This window comes from Amblyomma mixtum, chromosome 9 (genome assembly GCF_055824585.1).
Source record: "Amblyomma mixtum isolate Tamu chromosome 9, ASM5582458v1, whole genome shotgun sequence".
In the NCBI taxonomy this organism is placed as follows: domain Eukaryota; kingdom Metazoa; phylum Arthropoda; class Arachnida; order Ixodida; family Ixodidae; genus Amblyomma; species Amblyomma mixtum.
Genome location: NC_143020.1, coordinates 1450804 through 1468166, shown reverse-complemented (window position 1 = coordinate 1468166; position 17363 = coordinate 1450804). Strand labels below are relative to the sequence as shown.

At 43.6% G+C, this 17363-nt stretch overlaps 2 protein-coding genes across 2 annotated transcripts; both read left to right on the top strand.

Annotated features, from left to right (window-relative positions):
• Positions 1-485: 485 nt before the first annotated feature.
• LOC149328051 (uncharacterized) lies at positions 486-13029 on the top strand. The gene is made up of 8 exons (XM_089561344.1): positions 486-617; positions 4882-4941; positions 6559-6669; positions 7501-7565; positions 10298-10477; positions 10675-10768; positions 11442-11733; positions 13022-13029. Exons 1-8 carry the CDS (start codon positions 486-488, stop codon positions 13027-13029), a joined length of 942 nt encoding a protein of 313 aa, XP_089417470.1.
• A 25-nt stretch (positions 13030-13054) lies between these two features.
• On the top strand, positions 13055-16452 carry LOC149328050 (uncharacterized). The gene is made up of 5 exons (XM_089561343.1): positions 13055-13225; positions 13285-13420; positions 14198-14271; positions 15037-15165; positions 16432-16452. The coding sequence occupies exons 1-5, from the start codon at positions 13055-13057 to the stop codon at positions 16450-16452; spliced, it is 531 nt and encodes a 176-aa protein (XP_089417469.1).
• Positions 16453-17363: the final 911 nt, after the last annotated feature.

The window sequence follows — 17363 nt, the reverse complement described above, 5'->3', positions numbered from 1 at the left end:
ATTTGCGCCCCCATCCCTCACGCCATTTGGGGGGGGGGGGGGGCACTACACCTGCACCTGCCCTCTCCTCTGTGCACTCCTGGTGACTGCTAGAGTGGGAAAGTACGAAAATTACAGCGCCACGGCTTGGGGTTGTTGAACGAAACGTCATGGTGAAAGGAGAAAGTCATGCCAAAGTGGTGGCGTCGCCATATTGTTCATGCACTCGTCCCGATGCGAGAGAAAGTGAGAAAACGCGAGACTCTGCACGGTGTTGTTGCAGCTGCATGAAGTACGGAAATGGTGGAAAGCCCTTACTGAACCTGTTCGCAACAGACCAATGAGAAGTGTTCTGACATCTGCCTGAACCCGATGGTAATTTAAGTTTGGTATAATATGCCAAAGCGTGCGGCGTGTGCGCCTCACTCTTGCTACGTCTGGCGACCTGACTCAGTAAGCTTCACGCATTGCTTGGTACTACTAGGCCTGCACGTATTTTGAACACCATGGCAGCTAATGTAGTGTGTCTTGTCGCTCTGGAAAGTGGGGAACGGAAAAAGGTATCTCTGTCTGATGGCACTTACGAGGAACTGACGAATGCGGTGACCGTATTTACAGCGATCAACGACAGCACATTGGTAAGTGCACTTTCTTTGCTGCTCTACATCTTGAACTTGAGCGTATAGAGGTGAACAGACATGTCCACAGCACTCGAGTGTAGCGTGCCGCGGAGAAAATTAAGTGAAATATCGGCACTTAACGCCGCTGCTTTGTCAGGGGCAATGCGCTCGTGCCTGCAGGGTTTGTACGTTTGTTCGGTGGCATTTGAGTGTAAGTATTCTCTCTAGAACACAGGATCTGCTTAAAAAAAAAGCGTTGTAGACAAGCGTGCTCACCTCTGTACAACGACATGTAACAAAGTAGCGCTTGTCCTGTCCTCCTCTCGTCCTTTGTAGTTACCGCGCTGTGCTTTCTGTGTAACAACTTTTTTTTTGTGAGTATGTGAACATCCATCTGCACCAAGTTTGTAGACAGCGATGCTGTTCACAAAAGAACAATATTCTCACTTTGTGATGCGCAGTCATTTTGCTCCACAAATGATTAGCCTGAAGAGTGGAAAAACTATTGTTCATAGTGTGTGCCTTCAAGCCTAATAATTCCGCTATTCACCTCAATTTTGCCTAAATTCACCTCAAGTAACCTTAATTTTCCTAACTCTGATGAACTTCTGCAGTCTGTTGAGCGAAAAAGCGTGACTTTTGGGTCAAAGTGGAGGGCCGTCTTTTTTGATATATTGTGACAGTCAGTTATAATGCACAGTCGCGGACAGAGTCGCGGACTTTTCCGAGTTGAAACTGTTTTCTGTCGTGTCGCGCAACGAAAATAGAAATGTTTGGTGTCGTTATGTGTGAGGGCAAAAGTAAGGTATACTATACTTGCATATGCATACAACATCCATTACATTTTGCAAGGTTACGCGTCTGAAGACTGACCATACTGACCATTAATTAAGACTGACTTTGTCCATGTTTGTCTGTCCGCGAATGCACAATGTAACATAGCACAGCAACCTTTCCTTCTAAAAACGAATTTGGCGACTAAGATCAGGAGGTGTTGAGGGTGCAACTCTGCAGTCTATCAGCCCGATGGTTGGATCGTTCAGTGCTATAAAAATTTTTCGTCGGGACATTCTTGAAATGTAACAGGGGCCTTTGCAACAAGGTTCGGCTACTTCAAGTTGATAGGCAGAAGTCGTTTCTCATCAGCAGGCGCCATCACATTTACTAGCAAAACAAATGTCAACAAATGTGGTATCAGCCCTTTCATTGCGTGTGCATACGTCGGATCTTGCTTTCGCACTGAATGGCCTACCCTTCCCTGTTGAAAGCAACTGAACAATCATCGACAGTGTGGAAGACACTCTTCACTTTCCCGTTTTTTAGGCAGCTGAAAAGCAATACGAGTGCTGCGCCTTTCATTGAAAATCGGAGAAAAATTCTCTCGGCCAAACCGCTGGCTTGGTAGCGCTCGAATTTCGCACAAAGGTGGTATTTATGGTAATTTTTGCGTTATGCCACGTTTGGATGAAGTACTTCCATGAATCGGTAAGAATTAAAATTTCTACACTATGTGGCGATGGTGGCGATGCCGGACCAAAACATACTGTTTCGATCGGTGGAACGCCGGACGAATCCGACCAGTAGGGTGTGACCAGAGGTATGTAGGACGGACCTAGAGCTAGCATTCTTTTTCCTAGTATGTCGGGCGGATAGTTGCGCTCCTCTGAATTACCGCCTATTGGACGATAGGTATAATGGTTCAAGAACATATATGCTCACTGCCCGGAATAGGTCGACTGGTGATCGGTGCATCCGCATACTTCGAGAGCACCCTGCAATGAACTGCTTACATGTCTACTACACACATTACAAGCACCAAGACGGATCCTCCGGTTGCACGTGTACCGTTTGCCGCACGTCGCTTGGTTGCATCGTGCGAAATGCAAAATTACTCCTGGATATTTGCAAGCCAACATATATGGGCTCATGAGCTTTTCTGTCGTGTGCTGAAGTCCGCTTCGTGAACTTGAGGCGATTGATGTGGCGAGCCGGTTGCGGTGAGCCGGTTGCGGGGAGCCGATTGAGCGACAGCCAGATATACAGGGTGTCCCAGCTAACTTGGAACAAGGTTTATAAAAAAACTAAGCATTCTTCAGAATTGAAATCGCGCGCATGTTGTTAAGGTTTATCAAAAGTTACAGTACCATTTTTTTTCCTCCTTCTACTTGAATAATTAGTCGTGATAAATCTTTTTAAATAAAGCTTGAAACGTTCCGGCATCAATAGAAAAGTGGTGGAGCTCCACAAATACCGTCCAACCCAGGCACTTCCAACGAGATAGACTTAGCGTGGCCGTTTTTATTCGGGAAAAACAAAAGCCCGCGGTGTTTAAAAAATACCACGTGAAAGCTCGCTCCGTGCGCCCGGATGCGCCCCGATTACAGCGCTCTCACCCGTGCTTTGTAAGAAACATCACCCGCTTCGGGCCTTTCGTGCTGCCCAAGACAGGGCTTCGCGACGTGCTTGGTTCCAAGATAAGCGCCAGTGGGTACGGGCGGGAGTTGAAAGAAAGCGCGGCTCCCGTTTCTGCGGCAATAACTGTACACTCACGTTAGCAGAATGCAAGCGGAGGAACGATGACAATCTCATGAGTTTGAATTTGGGATAAAGATCCCAACAAGTAAAGACGCATATAACAAGCCTGATAACGTCGTGTGAATTACGCTGAAAAACAGGAGCCGCACTTTCTTTCCATTGCCGCCCGTACCCACTGGTGCTTATCTTGGAACCAAGCACATCGCGAAGCCCTGTCTTGGGCAGCACGAAAGACCCGAAGCGGGTGATGTTTCTTACATTGCACGGATGAGAGCCCTGTAATCGCGGCGCATCCGGGCGCATGGAGCGCGCTATCACGTGGTATTTTTAAAACTCCGCGGGCTTTCGTTTTTCCCGAATAAAAACAGCCACGCTAAGTCTATCTCGTTGGAAGTGCGTGGGTTTGTCTATATTTGTGGAGCTCCACAACTTTCCTATTGACGCCTGAACGTTTCAAGCTATATTTAAAAAGTAAATTTATTTATCTCGACTAATTGTTGAAATAGGAGGAGCGAAAAAATGGTACTGTAACTTTAGATAAACCTTAACAACATCCACGCGATTTCAGTTCTGAGAAGCGCTTAGTTCTTTTATAAATCTTGGTCCAAGTTAGCTGGGACACCCTGTATAAGAATGGGCGAACTTCTCTTTGCAGCTCCTCGAAAGTAGCGAATGTAGCGTGCGCCTTGCAATGCAGAAGCTTTGCACATAAGATCGCGTAACGAGCAGCATTGGCGCATATACAGGGTGTTTCACGTAACATGAACCAGGGATTTAAAAACAGTGGCTCACCGGAGCTGGGCGGAACGAACGACATATTGTTTCCCGCCGTGTGACGCTCCTCAGGGAATATTTTTTTTAATTCTGCTTAATTAGCCGAAATTAATTATGCAAGTTTGGTATTATTCACTTTCGGGTCACGTGCGTTCGCTTAAGTTGTAGAGGGGGTTCAGAAAGAACCGATCCAGTTTTTTGCAGCAATGTATTTCCGAAGCGAATTATGATAAAAAAAGCTACGTGACTGCGCTCATGTGCTACCATATTCCAGCACTCCCAACCGTGTTTCGAACGAACGAAACGTGAGCGCTGACCATTCCCTAGTGAGCGGCCACCGCTCAGTTCGACAGGCTGCAAAATTATAAAAAAAAATGGTGGCTACCTTAAAATAGGCGACTCCACTGCTTTCCCTTCCTTTTTTGTTTTGCCTACGAGATGGTTCAGTAGAACTCCGTCTGAATTGGTTGTCGAAGGCTGCTTATCACTTATCGAAGATCACGGCACGCGCTTTCCGCGTTCAGGTAGAATGTGCTGATGCACTTTCAAGACAATGCCGAGAGCGGCGCCGGCCGCTCACTTCGAGACGGTGAGCGTGCACGCTTCGTTCACTCAGGACGCGCTTGGCAGCGCTACAGTACGGTAGCGCAAGAGTGCAATCACGTGGTTTTTTTTCATATTTCGCGGGCTTTCTTGAAATTCTGGAAAAATGAGCCACGTAGAAATATCGTACTACAAAAAACTGGATCAGTTGTTTAGTAACCCCCCCCCCCCCCCCCCCCCCTGCAATACAACGAAACACAAGTGACCCTGTGGTGAATATTAAATTTTTTTGCATAATTAATCAATGGTAACAAATTAATTAAGCGCAATTTTAAAAAAATACTCCGAGGAGCGCCACAAGACGGGAAACAATATGCATTTAGTTTCAACCAGTTCTGATGTGTCACTTCTTTTTTAATCTGTGGTTCAGGTTACGCGAAACACCCTGTATACACTGGACGCGGCATTAGTCATGGACCTGGAGTCAGCCGTACCTTTAACGAGAATGAACGAGGTCCGGCGGACGTATTAGTCATTTCAGTAAATATATTTGCATCCCTTTTGTAACGGGCACTAGCGAGTGCTACCTTGCAAGTAAAGTGGTGAACTATTTATTTGTTTTGTACTTGGCCCTCCCCCTTTCCCCCTTTTTAAACTTAATCCTGTTCCGATTCCTTTTTTTTTCCAGTAAAGGCTGTTTTTATGTTGTAAGCTATACTCCAGTCTTCTCTTGCTCGTCTTTACAGCTGATGTGGTAATTTTTTTTCACTACCCCTAGAAACCAAAACTTCTGGAACGCTATGTCCTCTCTGATATTTGTTTGTATAGTCTTATAGTCTACCATATTATGTTTAATGTTTTCTAACTGCTCCCGCATGCTTCACAAATAATATTGCCTTGTTCACACTTGCTTCTCTATTGCCTGGTTCTAAGGCGACCAGATCTAGCCTCAAATAGAAGGTCTACCCTCTCAGATTTCATTTTTACCAACTCTGTGTTCACACACTGAATCTTTTGTTTCTACTTTTTGCATCCACTTAGCAGTCTGTTTTTTTTTTGGTGCTCTCATAACTTCCTTTTCTCTGTTGTTACTTGTGTAGCATGTCGTATGCTTTCTAGTCCTTTTCCTCCATCACATGTCCGCATATTCTCAATATGATACCCCAGTTATGGATCCCTTTCATGGAAAATCAAGTTTGTAGTAACACGTGAAATGATAGTAATCTATGCGTAGAGTTGTAATAAATCCTGCACTAGAACCATGTATCTTGGTGAATGCAGTGCAAGGAGTGAAACGGAGGACATGGAGATATGAAATGAACATCAGTTATCTAGATAGCAGTTGACACTATTATATGATACAGGACCTCTGGTTCCCACTTGCCTCTGGTTCCTCTGGTTCTTCTGGGACCTCTGGTTCCCACAAAGTTTCACGCATTGCCTAGAGATGTATTTCACTCAAAATCACGGGACGCAGTCTCTTCACTGTTGGCTACCGATTCATTTATGCTCCCTGTCAAACTCAAGTGCCGAGCAAAAAAAAAGCATGTTACCTCGTTGTACCTCAACATTATGGGTGTTTTCACTGCAAAAGACATTCTGAAAATCAGACCGGCTGTTATTGATCACCTACAAAAATGGCTTAAAGGTATCGTCTATAAGAACGTCTTTTTTTTTTTGCTCGGGGCTTGAGTTTGACAGGGAGCATTAATGAATCTGTAGCCACGGACAGCACCTCATGATTTTGAGTTAAATACACCTCTAGGAGATGCATGAAACTTTGTTGGTAGAATGCGCAGTTATGAATTGTGAATGAAATGATACCAGTAGTCTCACAGGCAAGTGGGACAGAGGTCTTGCACCGTATAACAGTGTCAACTCCTGTGAAGATAACTGATGTTCGTTTCATGCCTATGCCCTTTCTTTTGTTTTTTTGCATAGCATTCCCCAAGATATACTGCTCTAGTGCAGAATGTGTTACATATCTCACGCATTACCATGACAAGAGTGCATAACTCAAGTAGCATTGCGAGAATATAGTTCTTGCATGAGCTTACCGCACACAGAGGTCGTAATTCATTGCATGATCAAACTGTTCTTTTTTTAGATCCAGATATATGATGCAGAATTGGAAGACTTCATCGACCTTGAGCCTGGTGAACCTATTAGCAATAAAGCTAAAATCAGGGTCACAAGGAAGGTGACACCTCCCATAGATGTGAGTACTGTACTACACTGGCATGAACAGTGCAAGGCTGTGAAGTAGCAACTGATATGAAGTGCATTATTTCATATAAAACAAAGTTAGAACAGTGGCTTTACTGTAGTGCACACACTGCATGGGCTATGTGACAGCTATAAAATAGGATGTGGAAACCCGAACAGGACCACTACAGTGCAGGCAAAGAACATAAAAATAATAGATGCCAGATAGAGGATACACCTGTGCTTGTTAGCACTTCGAGAGAGTAGTCATTGTGCCTTTGAAGTGAAAACCAACAGTGCTAGCCTTCAGACTCCCTCAAGTATGGGCACCAAAATTATGCGTACTTATTAGGTACAACAAGGCCATAAAAAAACGCACAAGCACTTTTAGCTGCAGTGTACAACAAACCTGATTCATGTTTCTAGGTAAAGGTTCTACTGAAGTACATATTCAAATAAAAAACCGATTGTTAAAGAACACCTTGTTGCAAAGTAGAAAAGTATGGCATATGTTTCCGGCATATGTTTCATTCCGGCCTCACTGTACAGGCGCGGACAAAAGTAAACGGAGCACGCAACTGTCTTCGAATATTTTCCACGCGTCACCTAACTGAAATTACCAGCAGTGGTACGCGCATGCTGGTAGAGGAGGTTGGTGGGCTTTCTTGTAGACAAACAACGCTTCTTCATTACCAATGGAGGAAGCGTGATTGCACTTCAAACGCAATAGCGTGCTCCGTTTACTTATGGCCGCGCCTGTACATTCCATGAGAAATCAATCACTGCAGCAATGAAACTGGAAGGCACTGTTTCAGCATATCATGTGTGCCTTTTTTCAATACAGAGTACACGTGACAGTGCATCCAGCAGCCCATTGCAGACCCTTTCTGCAGAGGTGGTTGATGCAAGGTGAGCATACATTTTCAAGAGCTGTGACTTATCCTGCTAGTGTGCCACCAAGAACCAAGCATCATGGAATATTAGAAAGCCCACATAATACCTCATACAAGGCTTATCACCTTGTCAGGCATGTGCTCTATGCAGGATGTTGTTTGTTAACACCTTTTCACACTTAGTTCATTAAAATGGGATGTGGAGGGCTTGAAAAGCTACAGACCAATCATCTTTACTGCCTACTGTCTACAAGGTATTCACAGAGGTGATCACAAATAAAACCTGAGCAACCATAGACCTCAATCAACCAAGCGATCATGCTGGCTTTTGTAAAGGCTATCCGAAAATATACTATATTCATACCATCAATCAGCTGATAAGAGAAATGCACAAATATAACCAGCCACTATACGTATCCTTGACAGATGATTAGGAAGCATTTGAGTGAGTAGAAATGTCAGCTGTCATGCTGGAATTGAGGTGTAGAAGAGGCGCATGTAAAGGTGATAGAAAATATCTGGTAGATGCACAGCCATCGCCCTTCTGCATAGAGAAAGTGATGAAATAATTGCTATTAGGAAAAGTGTTGGGCAGATAGACATGATCTGTACAGCAGTATTCACCGCTTGTGTACAGGAGGTATTCAGAGAACCATATTGGGAGGAGTTCAGGATACAAGTTAATGGAGAATACCTTATTAATACCCGATTTGCTGATGATATTGCTTCACTAAGTAAATTGGGTAATAAATTGCAAAGCACGATGAGGACCTGAACAGGCAAAGCAGGATGAGTGCTCCAAAAATTAACAGGAACAAACCTTTGATAGTCTCGGAAGGGCACAACAGTTCAAGATGGGCAGCAAAGCATCGCAAGTTGTGAGGGAATACGTCTACTTAGGACACATAGTAAAAGCTGACCCAGACCACAAGAGTGAAATAACTAGGAAAAGGTTGGGGTGGAGTGAATTTGACAGGAGGAGGAGGAAGATAAATTAAAAAAGGAAAGGCAGGCCATTCATATCTGAATGGAAGCTTACCGGTATCTCTCAAGAGGAAAGTATATAACATCTCTATCTTACCGATACTCACCTATTTGGCAGTAACAAGGAGAATTCTGAAAGGGGCTGGACTTAAACCAAGAACAATACAGCGAACTATGGGAAGGAAAATGATAGGTGTTATATTAAGAGAAAATAAGAGCACAATGTGCCAGGGAATAAAATGAGACTTAATAATATCCTACTCAAAATCAAGAAAAGATGGGCATGGGTAGATCATGTAACGCGGAGGCAATATAGCCGATGGTCCCTTAAGGTAAGAGTGGATTCCAAGAGAAAGTAAGTGCAGCAGGGTCATCAGAGTCAGGTGGGAAGATGAGATTAGCAAGTTTCCAGGTGTAAGGTGGCCGCAGCTGGCACAGGACAAAGTTACCTGGCGGAATGTGGGAGAGGCCATTGTCCTACTTTTGGACGTAGTTAGGCTGATGGTGGTGGTAGTGGTAGTGGTGGCAGTGTTTTAGTATTCTGTGCATTTCTCCATAGCCTGATTGTAGTGTTCTCTTCACAGAGTGTCTAGTTCTCAGTAACAATGGTAAAACACCAATCAAAGAACTGTGTTGGGTCAGGCAAGGCAAAAAGATTTTTCCACTACTAGCTGTTCACCACGCATTTGCAAGAGGTATTCAGGGCGTCGGACTGGAAACAGCTAGAAATAAAGGTGATTGGAGAACCCATTAATGATCTCCAATTTGCTGATGGTACTGCCCAGCTAAGTAACTCTGGGGAAGAATTGCAATGCGAAATGGAGGACTTAAGCATGCAAAACATAGCGGTAATGCTCAACACTCTGGGAACAGAACAGTTTGTGATGTGCAGTGATATAGTGGAAGTGGTGAAAAAGCACATCTTACCAGAATAAGTAATGACTGGTGATCCAGGCCGCAGGAATGAAATTGGAAAAGAAGTTACAAGGAGCAGTGCATTTAGAACCCCAGCCTGCCTGGCGCATTCCATTATTGCTTGTGAATGGAAACATAACATATTTCCAATCACTGTCTCATTGATCATTTCACTGCAGCACAAAGGTTTACTGGCAACCTGGTTCTCATTACACATGCTAATGTACCTTCTTTTGTGATACTAGCTCCGATTTCTATCACAGCTGTGATACTGCTTCACTTCACCTTGTATTGCTATATGCTGCATTTCAGGCATAGTTCAGCATAGCTGCTACCTATTGCTGGTGAAACATTGGTGCTGTGGGTTACAAGGCTCCTTAATCATGTGTAAAGAGCAAGCAGTCACTTCACCATCACCCTGTCTTTTGTAGAGCGCATTTTCTGTACAGCATTTGTAGAGCAGCCAATAACAGCAGCCGCAAAATATGTTGGTATCTAGGATATATAAAACAATCTTGTATTATTCTCAGTGACTGCAAGTACTGTCACCAGCAAGGGTGGCAAGACATGGAGCTGTTTTCGAAGGCTGTCTTGAGGACATCATTTAAAGGCTTGGGCAATGTTATGGAATGGTTCATTAGTATGTCATGCAGTGAATGTTGTGAAGTGTAAGAGCACTTGCTGCTGGGCTAGTTGGTTTTGGTTCATAATTAAATCGTTTTAGGCACAAAAAACAGACAATACACATAGGTAGGTGACAGGTGACAATTGTGAATTGTGTGCCACATGTGTCAAACTTGATGTATATCAAAAATAACTGACTTGTATGTTTCCTTCACTGTGTTGCAGTGGCAGCATTGTGCACGACGTGAATGCCATACCATTTGAGGACAGATTCGATTACATGGGATTTACCTTGCCGTCCTTGGCACCATATGAGGATGTCCTCAAGCGGCAGACACCAATCAGTGGCCACGTCAGACGGTTTATCATTGATAAACTGTTTCAGGAATGTTTTAAGCTGGCATGGTATGTGGTGCTTCAAACTATTACTTAGCATTTCTTGCTGCTCTGCTAGCATTGTTGCAGTGTGATGTCTTTAAATACAGTCAGTAAAAATTGTGAACTACCATTTACTGCATGCAAATCACAGCAGTAATTATTGCTATAGCCTGTAGTACTATTATTTCCACTTAACATAGTGCAACATTACACCTCTGTTCTAGGTACCCATCCCGCACACTGTACCGTGTTGCTGCCGAAAAGCTTCTTCAAAAATATCCGCATCTAGTTGATCGAGTTGGGAACGGAAGTGGTTTGGTGAGCACACATAGTTTTAGTTTTCTTTGATGAAATTTAACTGTACTGCAGCACTTGAAGAGAGTTTGGTTTCAATTATTTGGTGGCCCATATTAGTGTGTGATAATGAAGCTTGAGGCGAGCACTTTTTGAGGGCAGTATGAGCATGGGAAGCTTGAGCAGTAATGCCCACTTAACATGGATAGTTTCGATAGATGCTGAACCTTTTGCCAATACATTCGCTTGCTCCAAAAATGCTCAGGTCATGTACTGTACGTGTTGTACTTAAAAGTAACGTACAAGTGTCTTTTCCATGTGACACCACAATCAACCATGCACTCGTCAGAAAATAATTTGTGCAAATCGATAATAGTGCCATCAGTACAAATCCATAGAGGTAAGCTCTACCCACATTCAATTCTTTGGTGAACAAAACTGATTCATCTGTTTTTATCTGAATGCAATACACATTTGCAGAAGAGTAACTGCAGAGTGTCACATTTTGGTCATGTACCTTCTTGCCAGTGCAATACAAAAAGCACTCATGAGCAAACCTTTGGTTATCATGTTTCCATAGGCACCTGATGATGGCACGGGTTGCATGCTTGCAAGTTTAGGGTGATACACGTTCCTTGAATCCCTACTTGTCTAAACACTTCTTTTTAGATCCTTTGTGTCCAATTTTTTTTTACAGGAATCATGGGTGCTAGGCCTGCGAAACAAATTTAAAAATATGAGGAGGAAAACAGAGACGATCACAGAAGAGATGCTGGAAAAAAAAAGAAAGCACTCGGGCGCAGCTGCAAAAAGGGGGAGTGAAAAAGACACGGAGGCAGCGAACAAGAAATTATGCCGCCTCTTCGTGAGTTTTTGCTTCTGCTTGTTTCCTGTTAGAAATTTCCAGCTAATAGTATGTTACTATGTTTCGATTGTGTCGGTGCTGACTCTCAGGGCTGGGGGCAAAGTCCACTTTATTACACATGCGAGTAGGGTGGTCTTGGGGGATCCTGACCACTTTGCTAGCTTGGTAATAACTAAAAATGATAATACTCTGCTTTATGCAAGATGAACTACTCTTTTACCTGCTGTTTCTTGTAACCTTCAGACACTGAATTTCTTTATGCTCAGTGTGCTATGTTAACATTTGCATTATTATTTCACGCACCTTCACGAGGCAGTTCAGCCATTTAATATCAATGCACATCCTGGCCACTGTGGCTGCATTGTGGTGGAGGCGAAACGCAAAAATTTCCACATGCTTTGCAATGCCACTCCAATACCAGATGGTCTAAATTAGTCCAGAGCCCTTCACTACAGAGTCCCACATAGCCCATGAGTTGCTTCAGGATGAAACAACTCCGGGTGCCGAAATTTCCAGCCCTCTACTACAGTCTAAAATGGCACATGTGCAGCTTTGAGGCATGCCGCAGTTCAGTATATAGCCACTCCGATTTACCATGTTTATTCCTGCCTATCAATGTATCCTGTGGTGCATCTGGACCTACAGTAGAAAGGTTTGCTTTGACAATGGGGCTACTAATAGCTAAACAGCAAATATTTTATGATGTTCATTTAAAGACTGCATGGTAATAATAAAATACTGATGGTACTGAAGAGTGGCCATCTAAAAAATGGGGATCCTATAAAAGTGCTGTAGCGGCTAAGGTGTTCCGCTGGATCTATTTCTTGGCGCACTAAGGTTTCTGTGCATGTTAGAACCCTAGGCAGTTCAAATTAATCAAGAATCTTGTTGTACGGTGTGCCTTTTTTTCTTTCCCACCATAGTACAGGTATGTGCCTGAAAGCCACTCCCTTTACTTCGGCTTTTAAAAGCTGGTACAACTCAGCAAATGGTTGGTTGGTAGGCTGGTTGGTTGATGGGGTTTAACGTCCCAAAGCAACTCTGGCTATGACGGACGCCGTAGTGAAGGGCTCCAGAAATTTCGACCACCTCGGGTTCTTTAACGTGCACTGGCATCGCACAGTGCAGTGCACATTAAAGAATCCCAGGTGGTCAAAATTTCCAGAGCCCTTCCTGCCATCTAATTATTATGAAAAATGTTCCTGTAAGTATTTATTGAAATGGAAAGTAGTAAGGAACGTTTGTGTGATGCATTTGCCTTTAGTTTAAGGAAAAGTTATTAGCGGGTAGTAAGGTGGGAAGAAGATGAATGCGATTTTGTGACATGAATTGAAAAAAAGCAATTCCAGATTGCCTTTAAAGGGCTTATACTGACCCCACTTTATTGGAGTAACTCATTCTTTTCATTACAGGACTGTAGCCACCTTTTTGTTTACGGAGAAACAATGGAGTCACTCGAAAGCCACAATGAGTGGCTTAGAGAAAACCTGGCTGCAGACAGCAGTGAACTGCGGCCACGCTTGCTGGCTACGGCTCAGAGGCGTCATCAGGAGCTCCGGACTATGAGCATATCAGATGCTTTGCTCCTCTTTCCTTTCCTGAGAACTCAAACATCGGTACGTTCAGCATTTTAATATTTTGTGCATTGTTTTAAATGTGCTCTTTTCTTTTTTAGCTCTTGATGGAGTTTGATATCCTATTCAAGAGAAGCATTGCTGATGCCATAAAGGGTGGTTTTTCATCGCTGCGCAAAATCCTCGTGGAACATGGTGATGAGCATGAAGCCGCAGCATTGGCCCAGCAAGGAGATGGTAACTACAATAACACAATTCCATTATTTTCGTTTACCACTTATATTGCACTTTTATTCTAAAAGACAAGATGACATGAAAGGTTGCATGTTAATCTTTTCAGAAGTGCCACCTTGGAAATGCATGGCAATGCAGGTTTCCATGCTGGCCAGTTACGGCAAAAGGCAATGTGTAGGGTTTATATCAGGTGTCCGAGCTAGCTTGCCAAGGTTTAAAATTACACCGGAGCATTATAGATGGAGGCAACTTCAACCTGTACTTTGTTCAATGAATAGTTAAATAAACTGATTGTGTTCTGGGCAAATTCCAGTGCCAAATTGTAGACCTGACAAAAAGCGTCTAATTCATCAGTTTTTATTTTCATGAGTGCTACTGCTGGTGGGAGCGTGATGAAAAACTGTAGCGGAACACTGTGGTCCCCCACAAAGATGCCTCGATAGCTGCACTGTCCGACAGCAAAAGCACTGTGTGCACTGTGAATCGCTAGTGGGCATCTGCGGTCTACAAACTTCCTCTGCTTTGATTACTGACCTTTTTCCCTTTAAGCCCAATCCTCTAAAAGTATCGCATGAACTGCTCCATCATTAAGTATGCACACAATTACCGGAATTACCTTATTAGTTTACAGTCAGTCTGTACCTTGGTCTTGAATTTGTCGCAGTGTGAGATCTTCTGCCAGGCATTTCTTTCGCGAAAATGATGCATGTTGCATTTGCACTTTGTTGGCTGGAAATTTCAACCTGCCGTCTGACAAGTTCTACATGACTGTTTCTGCAGAAAATGACCTGCTAGGGCTGCTCACTGTCACCATGACAAGGCTGAAGGAACCAATTGAGGCAGTCTTAACTGAAGTAAGTGTCTGATCTATTGGTTTAGTTTCATGCTAATAATAAAGATATATGGCAACACAATGCGATGTAAGAGTGATAGTGTAGTGGCAGCAGCGAGTTCACCGCCAACGTGCCACCTGTTCTGCGTCCACTGCAAACACCCTACTGGCCGTGTCTCTACAAAAGCAACCAGCAGTTGTCTCCGCCCTTTGTGTGTGCTCTGCAAACTAAGACTGACTAGCCAGCCTACCGTTATGGTGATTAGTAGTGCGCAGTGCCTTGCACTATGTGGCCATGACACTTTCTGTGCGGGAGCAATTGTTGCATTTTTCTGGCGTTAAATTTAGTAGCAGTGGATTTAAATATGTCACCAGGTTCAGTGCTAGTTTTGCTGCATTTCTGGAATAAGTGCCAAGAATGGAAGCTAAGCTAAGTAAGCTGTTCTCCCGGCTCTTGCATGACAGTTTTGACAACTTGACTAAACATGACTATTCCAGCCCTAGTGCAATCACCAAATCATGCTATCTACCTGCGTTCTTTTGTCCTCATTAGTGCACCTCTCAAGAATGTCGCTCTTCATATGTACTTGCTGCTTGGTTTCCATAAGCAGCTTTCACCCTGAGGCCTTTAGCGCAGCATAATTATTTGCTTGCAGCTAATGCTACAAGCAAAACTTTTAACTACGTCTATCTGAATGAAATAGCCTAATTTCTTGCTGTGAACATTGCTTCAAGCCTAAAGGTGTGTAATTGATTATGTCTGGTTTTTCTTCAATCTTCATTACAGAAGGAGCCTCCTTTGACTCCATGCCTCGTCAAGACTGACGGAACAATAAGCCTCTATGTTGATAAGCAACACCTTTTTGAGGTGTCATCCCTGCACGCAGGGATGGCATCTCTCTTCGCATCTTTTTGGGTATTCCACATAGAGTACCCCCGAAAGGCGCATAGAATGTTAACCTTTATGGAGCATTCCTTCCTGGACTTAAAGCACACAAAGCCGCGCATCAAGTCGCTGGACCTAATAAACTTGTATAAGGGTCATGGAGGTGGCTCTCCATAAATGTATAAAGAGTTTGCTGCAAATCCTAATGTTGTAAATAATGTTGTAAATAATGTTGCAAATAGTGTTGTGAATAGTGTTGTGAATAGCATTGTAAATAGTATTGTAAATAGTATTGTAAATAGCGTTGTAAATAGCATTGTAAATAGTGTTGTAAATAGCATTGTAAATAGCATTGTAAATAGTGTTGTAAATAGCATTGTAAATAGTATTGTAAGCAGTTCTGTAAGTAATTAAAGATTATTTCAGCTCAGTGCCTGCAATTTGATTTAAGCATTCACTCGAGTTCTGTGCCCCCTCAAGGAGTGAAATATACTCATGTTGCATCATGAATGCAACTTTATAACAGGAAATTTACTCCAAAGAAACCTTGCAGAAACTCCTTCAAAGGAGCAGAAACACTCCTGAAAAGCTCTCTAAAAGGAGCATTTATTACTGCTATTTGGTGCCATTTTAACCCCTGTCCCGAGAGAAGTAAAAATGTACTCCTCTGAACACCAAACATACCTCTCCATATGTGAGAATACAGCTGGTACTAAAAGGAGGATTAATACTCCTTTATGATCTCAACATTTACTCCAAAAGAACACCTGTCCTAAGAGGATTAAAATTTCTACTCCTCTGAACACCACAGATACCTCTCTGCATGTGAGAGTAAAGCAGGTACTGAAAGGAGTAAATGATCACAACATTTACTCCCAAAAGAACCCCCCTCCTAAGAGGAGGAAAAATTTTACTCCTTTGAACACCAAAGATACCTCTCCTTACGTAAGAGTAAAGCAGGTACTGAAAGGAGTAAATGATCACAACATTTACTCCCAAAAGAACCCCCCTCCTAAGAGGAGGAAAAATTTTACTTCTTTGAACACCAAAGATACCTCTCCTTACGTAAGAGTAAAGCAGGTACTGAAAGGAGTAAATGATCACAACATTTACTCCCAAAAGAACCCCCCTCCTAAGAGGAGGAAAAATTTTACTCCTCAGTGAACACCAAAAATACTTCTCCGTACGTAGGAGTATCGCAAATACTCCTTTTTTGAGGTGTAACTGAAACTCCTTTTCGGGAGTGCGCTACGCGATGGGCCATTTACTCCTTTCTGGGTGTTTTTCCGTTTGCAGTGTGAACGCAAGGCTTTTTGAGGAAAGGAAATGGCGCAGTAATTCTCTGTCACCTCGGTGGACACCCGAACCGCACCGTACAGGAAGGAACGCCACCACCCGTTCGGCGCGATGCCTTGCCCTCTGAACGCAAGGCTTTCTGAATAAAGGAAATGGCGCAGTAATTCTCTGTCACCTCGGTGGACACCCGAATAGCACCGTACAGGAAGGGAAGAACGCCATCACACGTTCGGCGCGAAGCTACCGGCGCTTGTATGCCGGTCCTGTAGGAGGGCTTAGAGAGTCTCGTTAAATCTCGTACGGTGCCCGGATGCTCTCGTTTCAGTGCCCGGATGAGTGGAATTCAGTGCCCGGATGTTGGCTCTCGGCGTGACGTCACCACACTGCCGAAAACGGGAGCTAAAAGCATTTCGTGCTTAATACCTGCAAGGGACCGATGTGGGCAGTAGACGGGGACGCCTGTTTCCGAGTCTTGCGACGGCGCACGCGGGATCCACAGGAGTAATGTGAGCAGCCCCATTTCAGCTTACGGAGGTTTTTGCTACATACAGCCTGCATTTTTAAGGCACTTGGCATCATGTTCAATAAAAGGCATCGATGTGGGCTGGATTCAGGAAAGTGGTCTGAATAATCTCGAGCTTTGTCGATTCTGGACCCACGTGGCATCAACAGGGGCAAGCCCAATTTGGGGTTGACCACTTTGTTCCCATCGGGGGCCGATGTAGGTATTAGAGGGGTTGCCTTAGCGCCTCTTGGCTCCACAGGAAACCCAATTTTGTATCCAGAATGTGTGTACTAGAAAGTTTAACGTCTATATAGGAATTTAGGGAAACGTATGTTTAGCCTGATTTCAGTTGTACCGAGGTGTGACCTATAATCTGGTGTATACAGTAACAACTCTGGGCTTCCTTCAATATTTCAACACAGTTAGT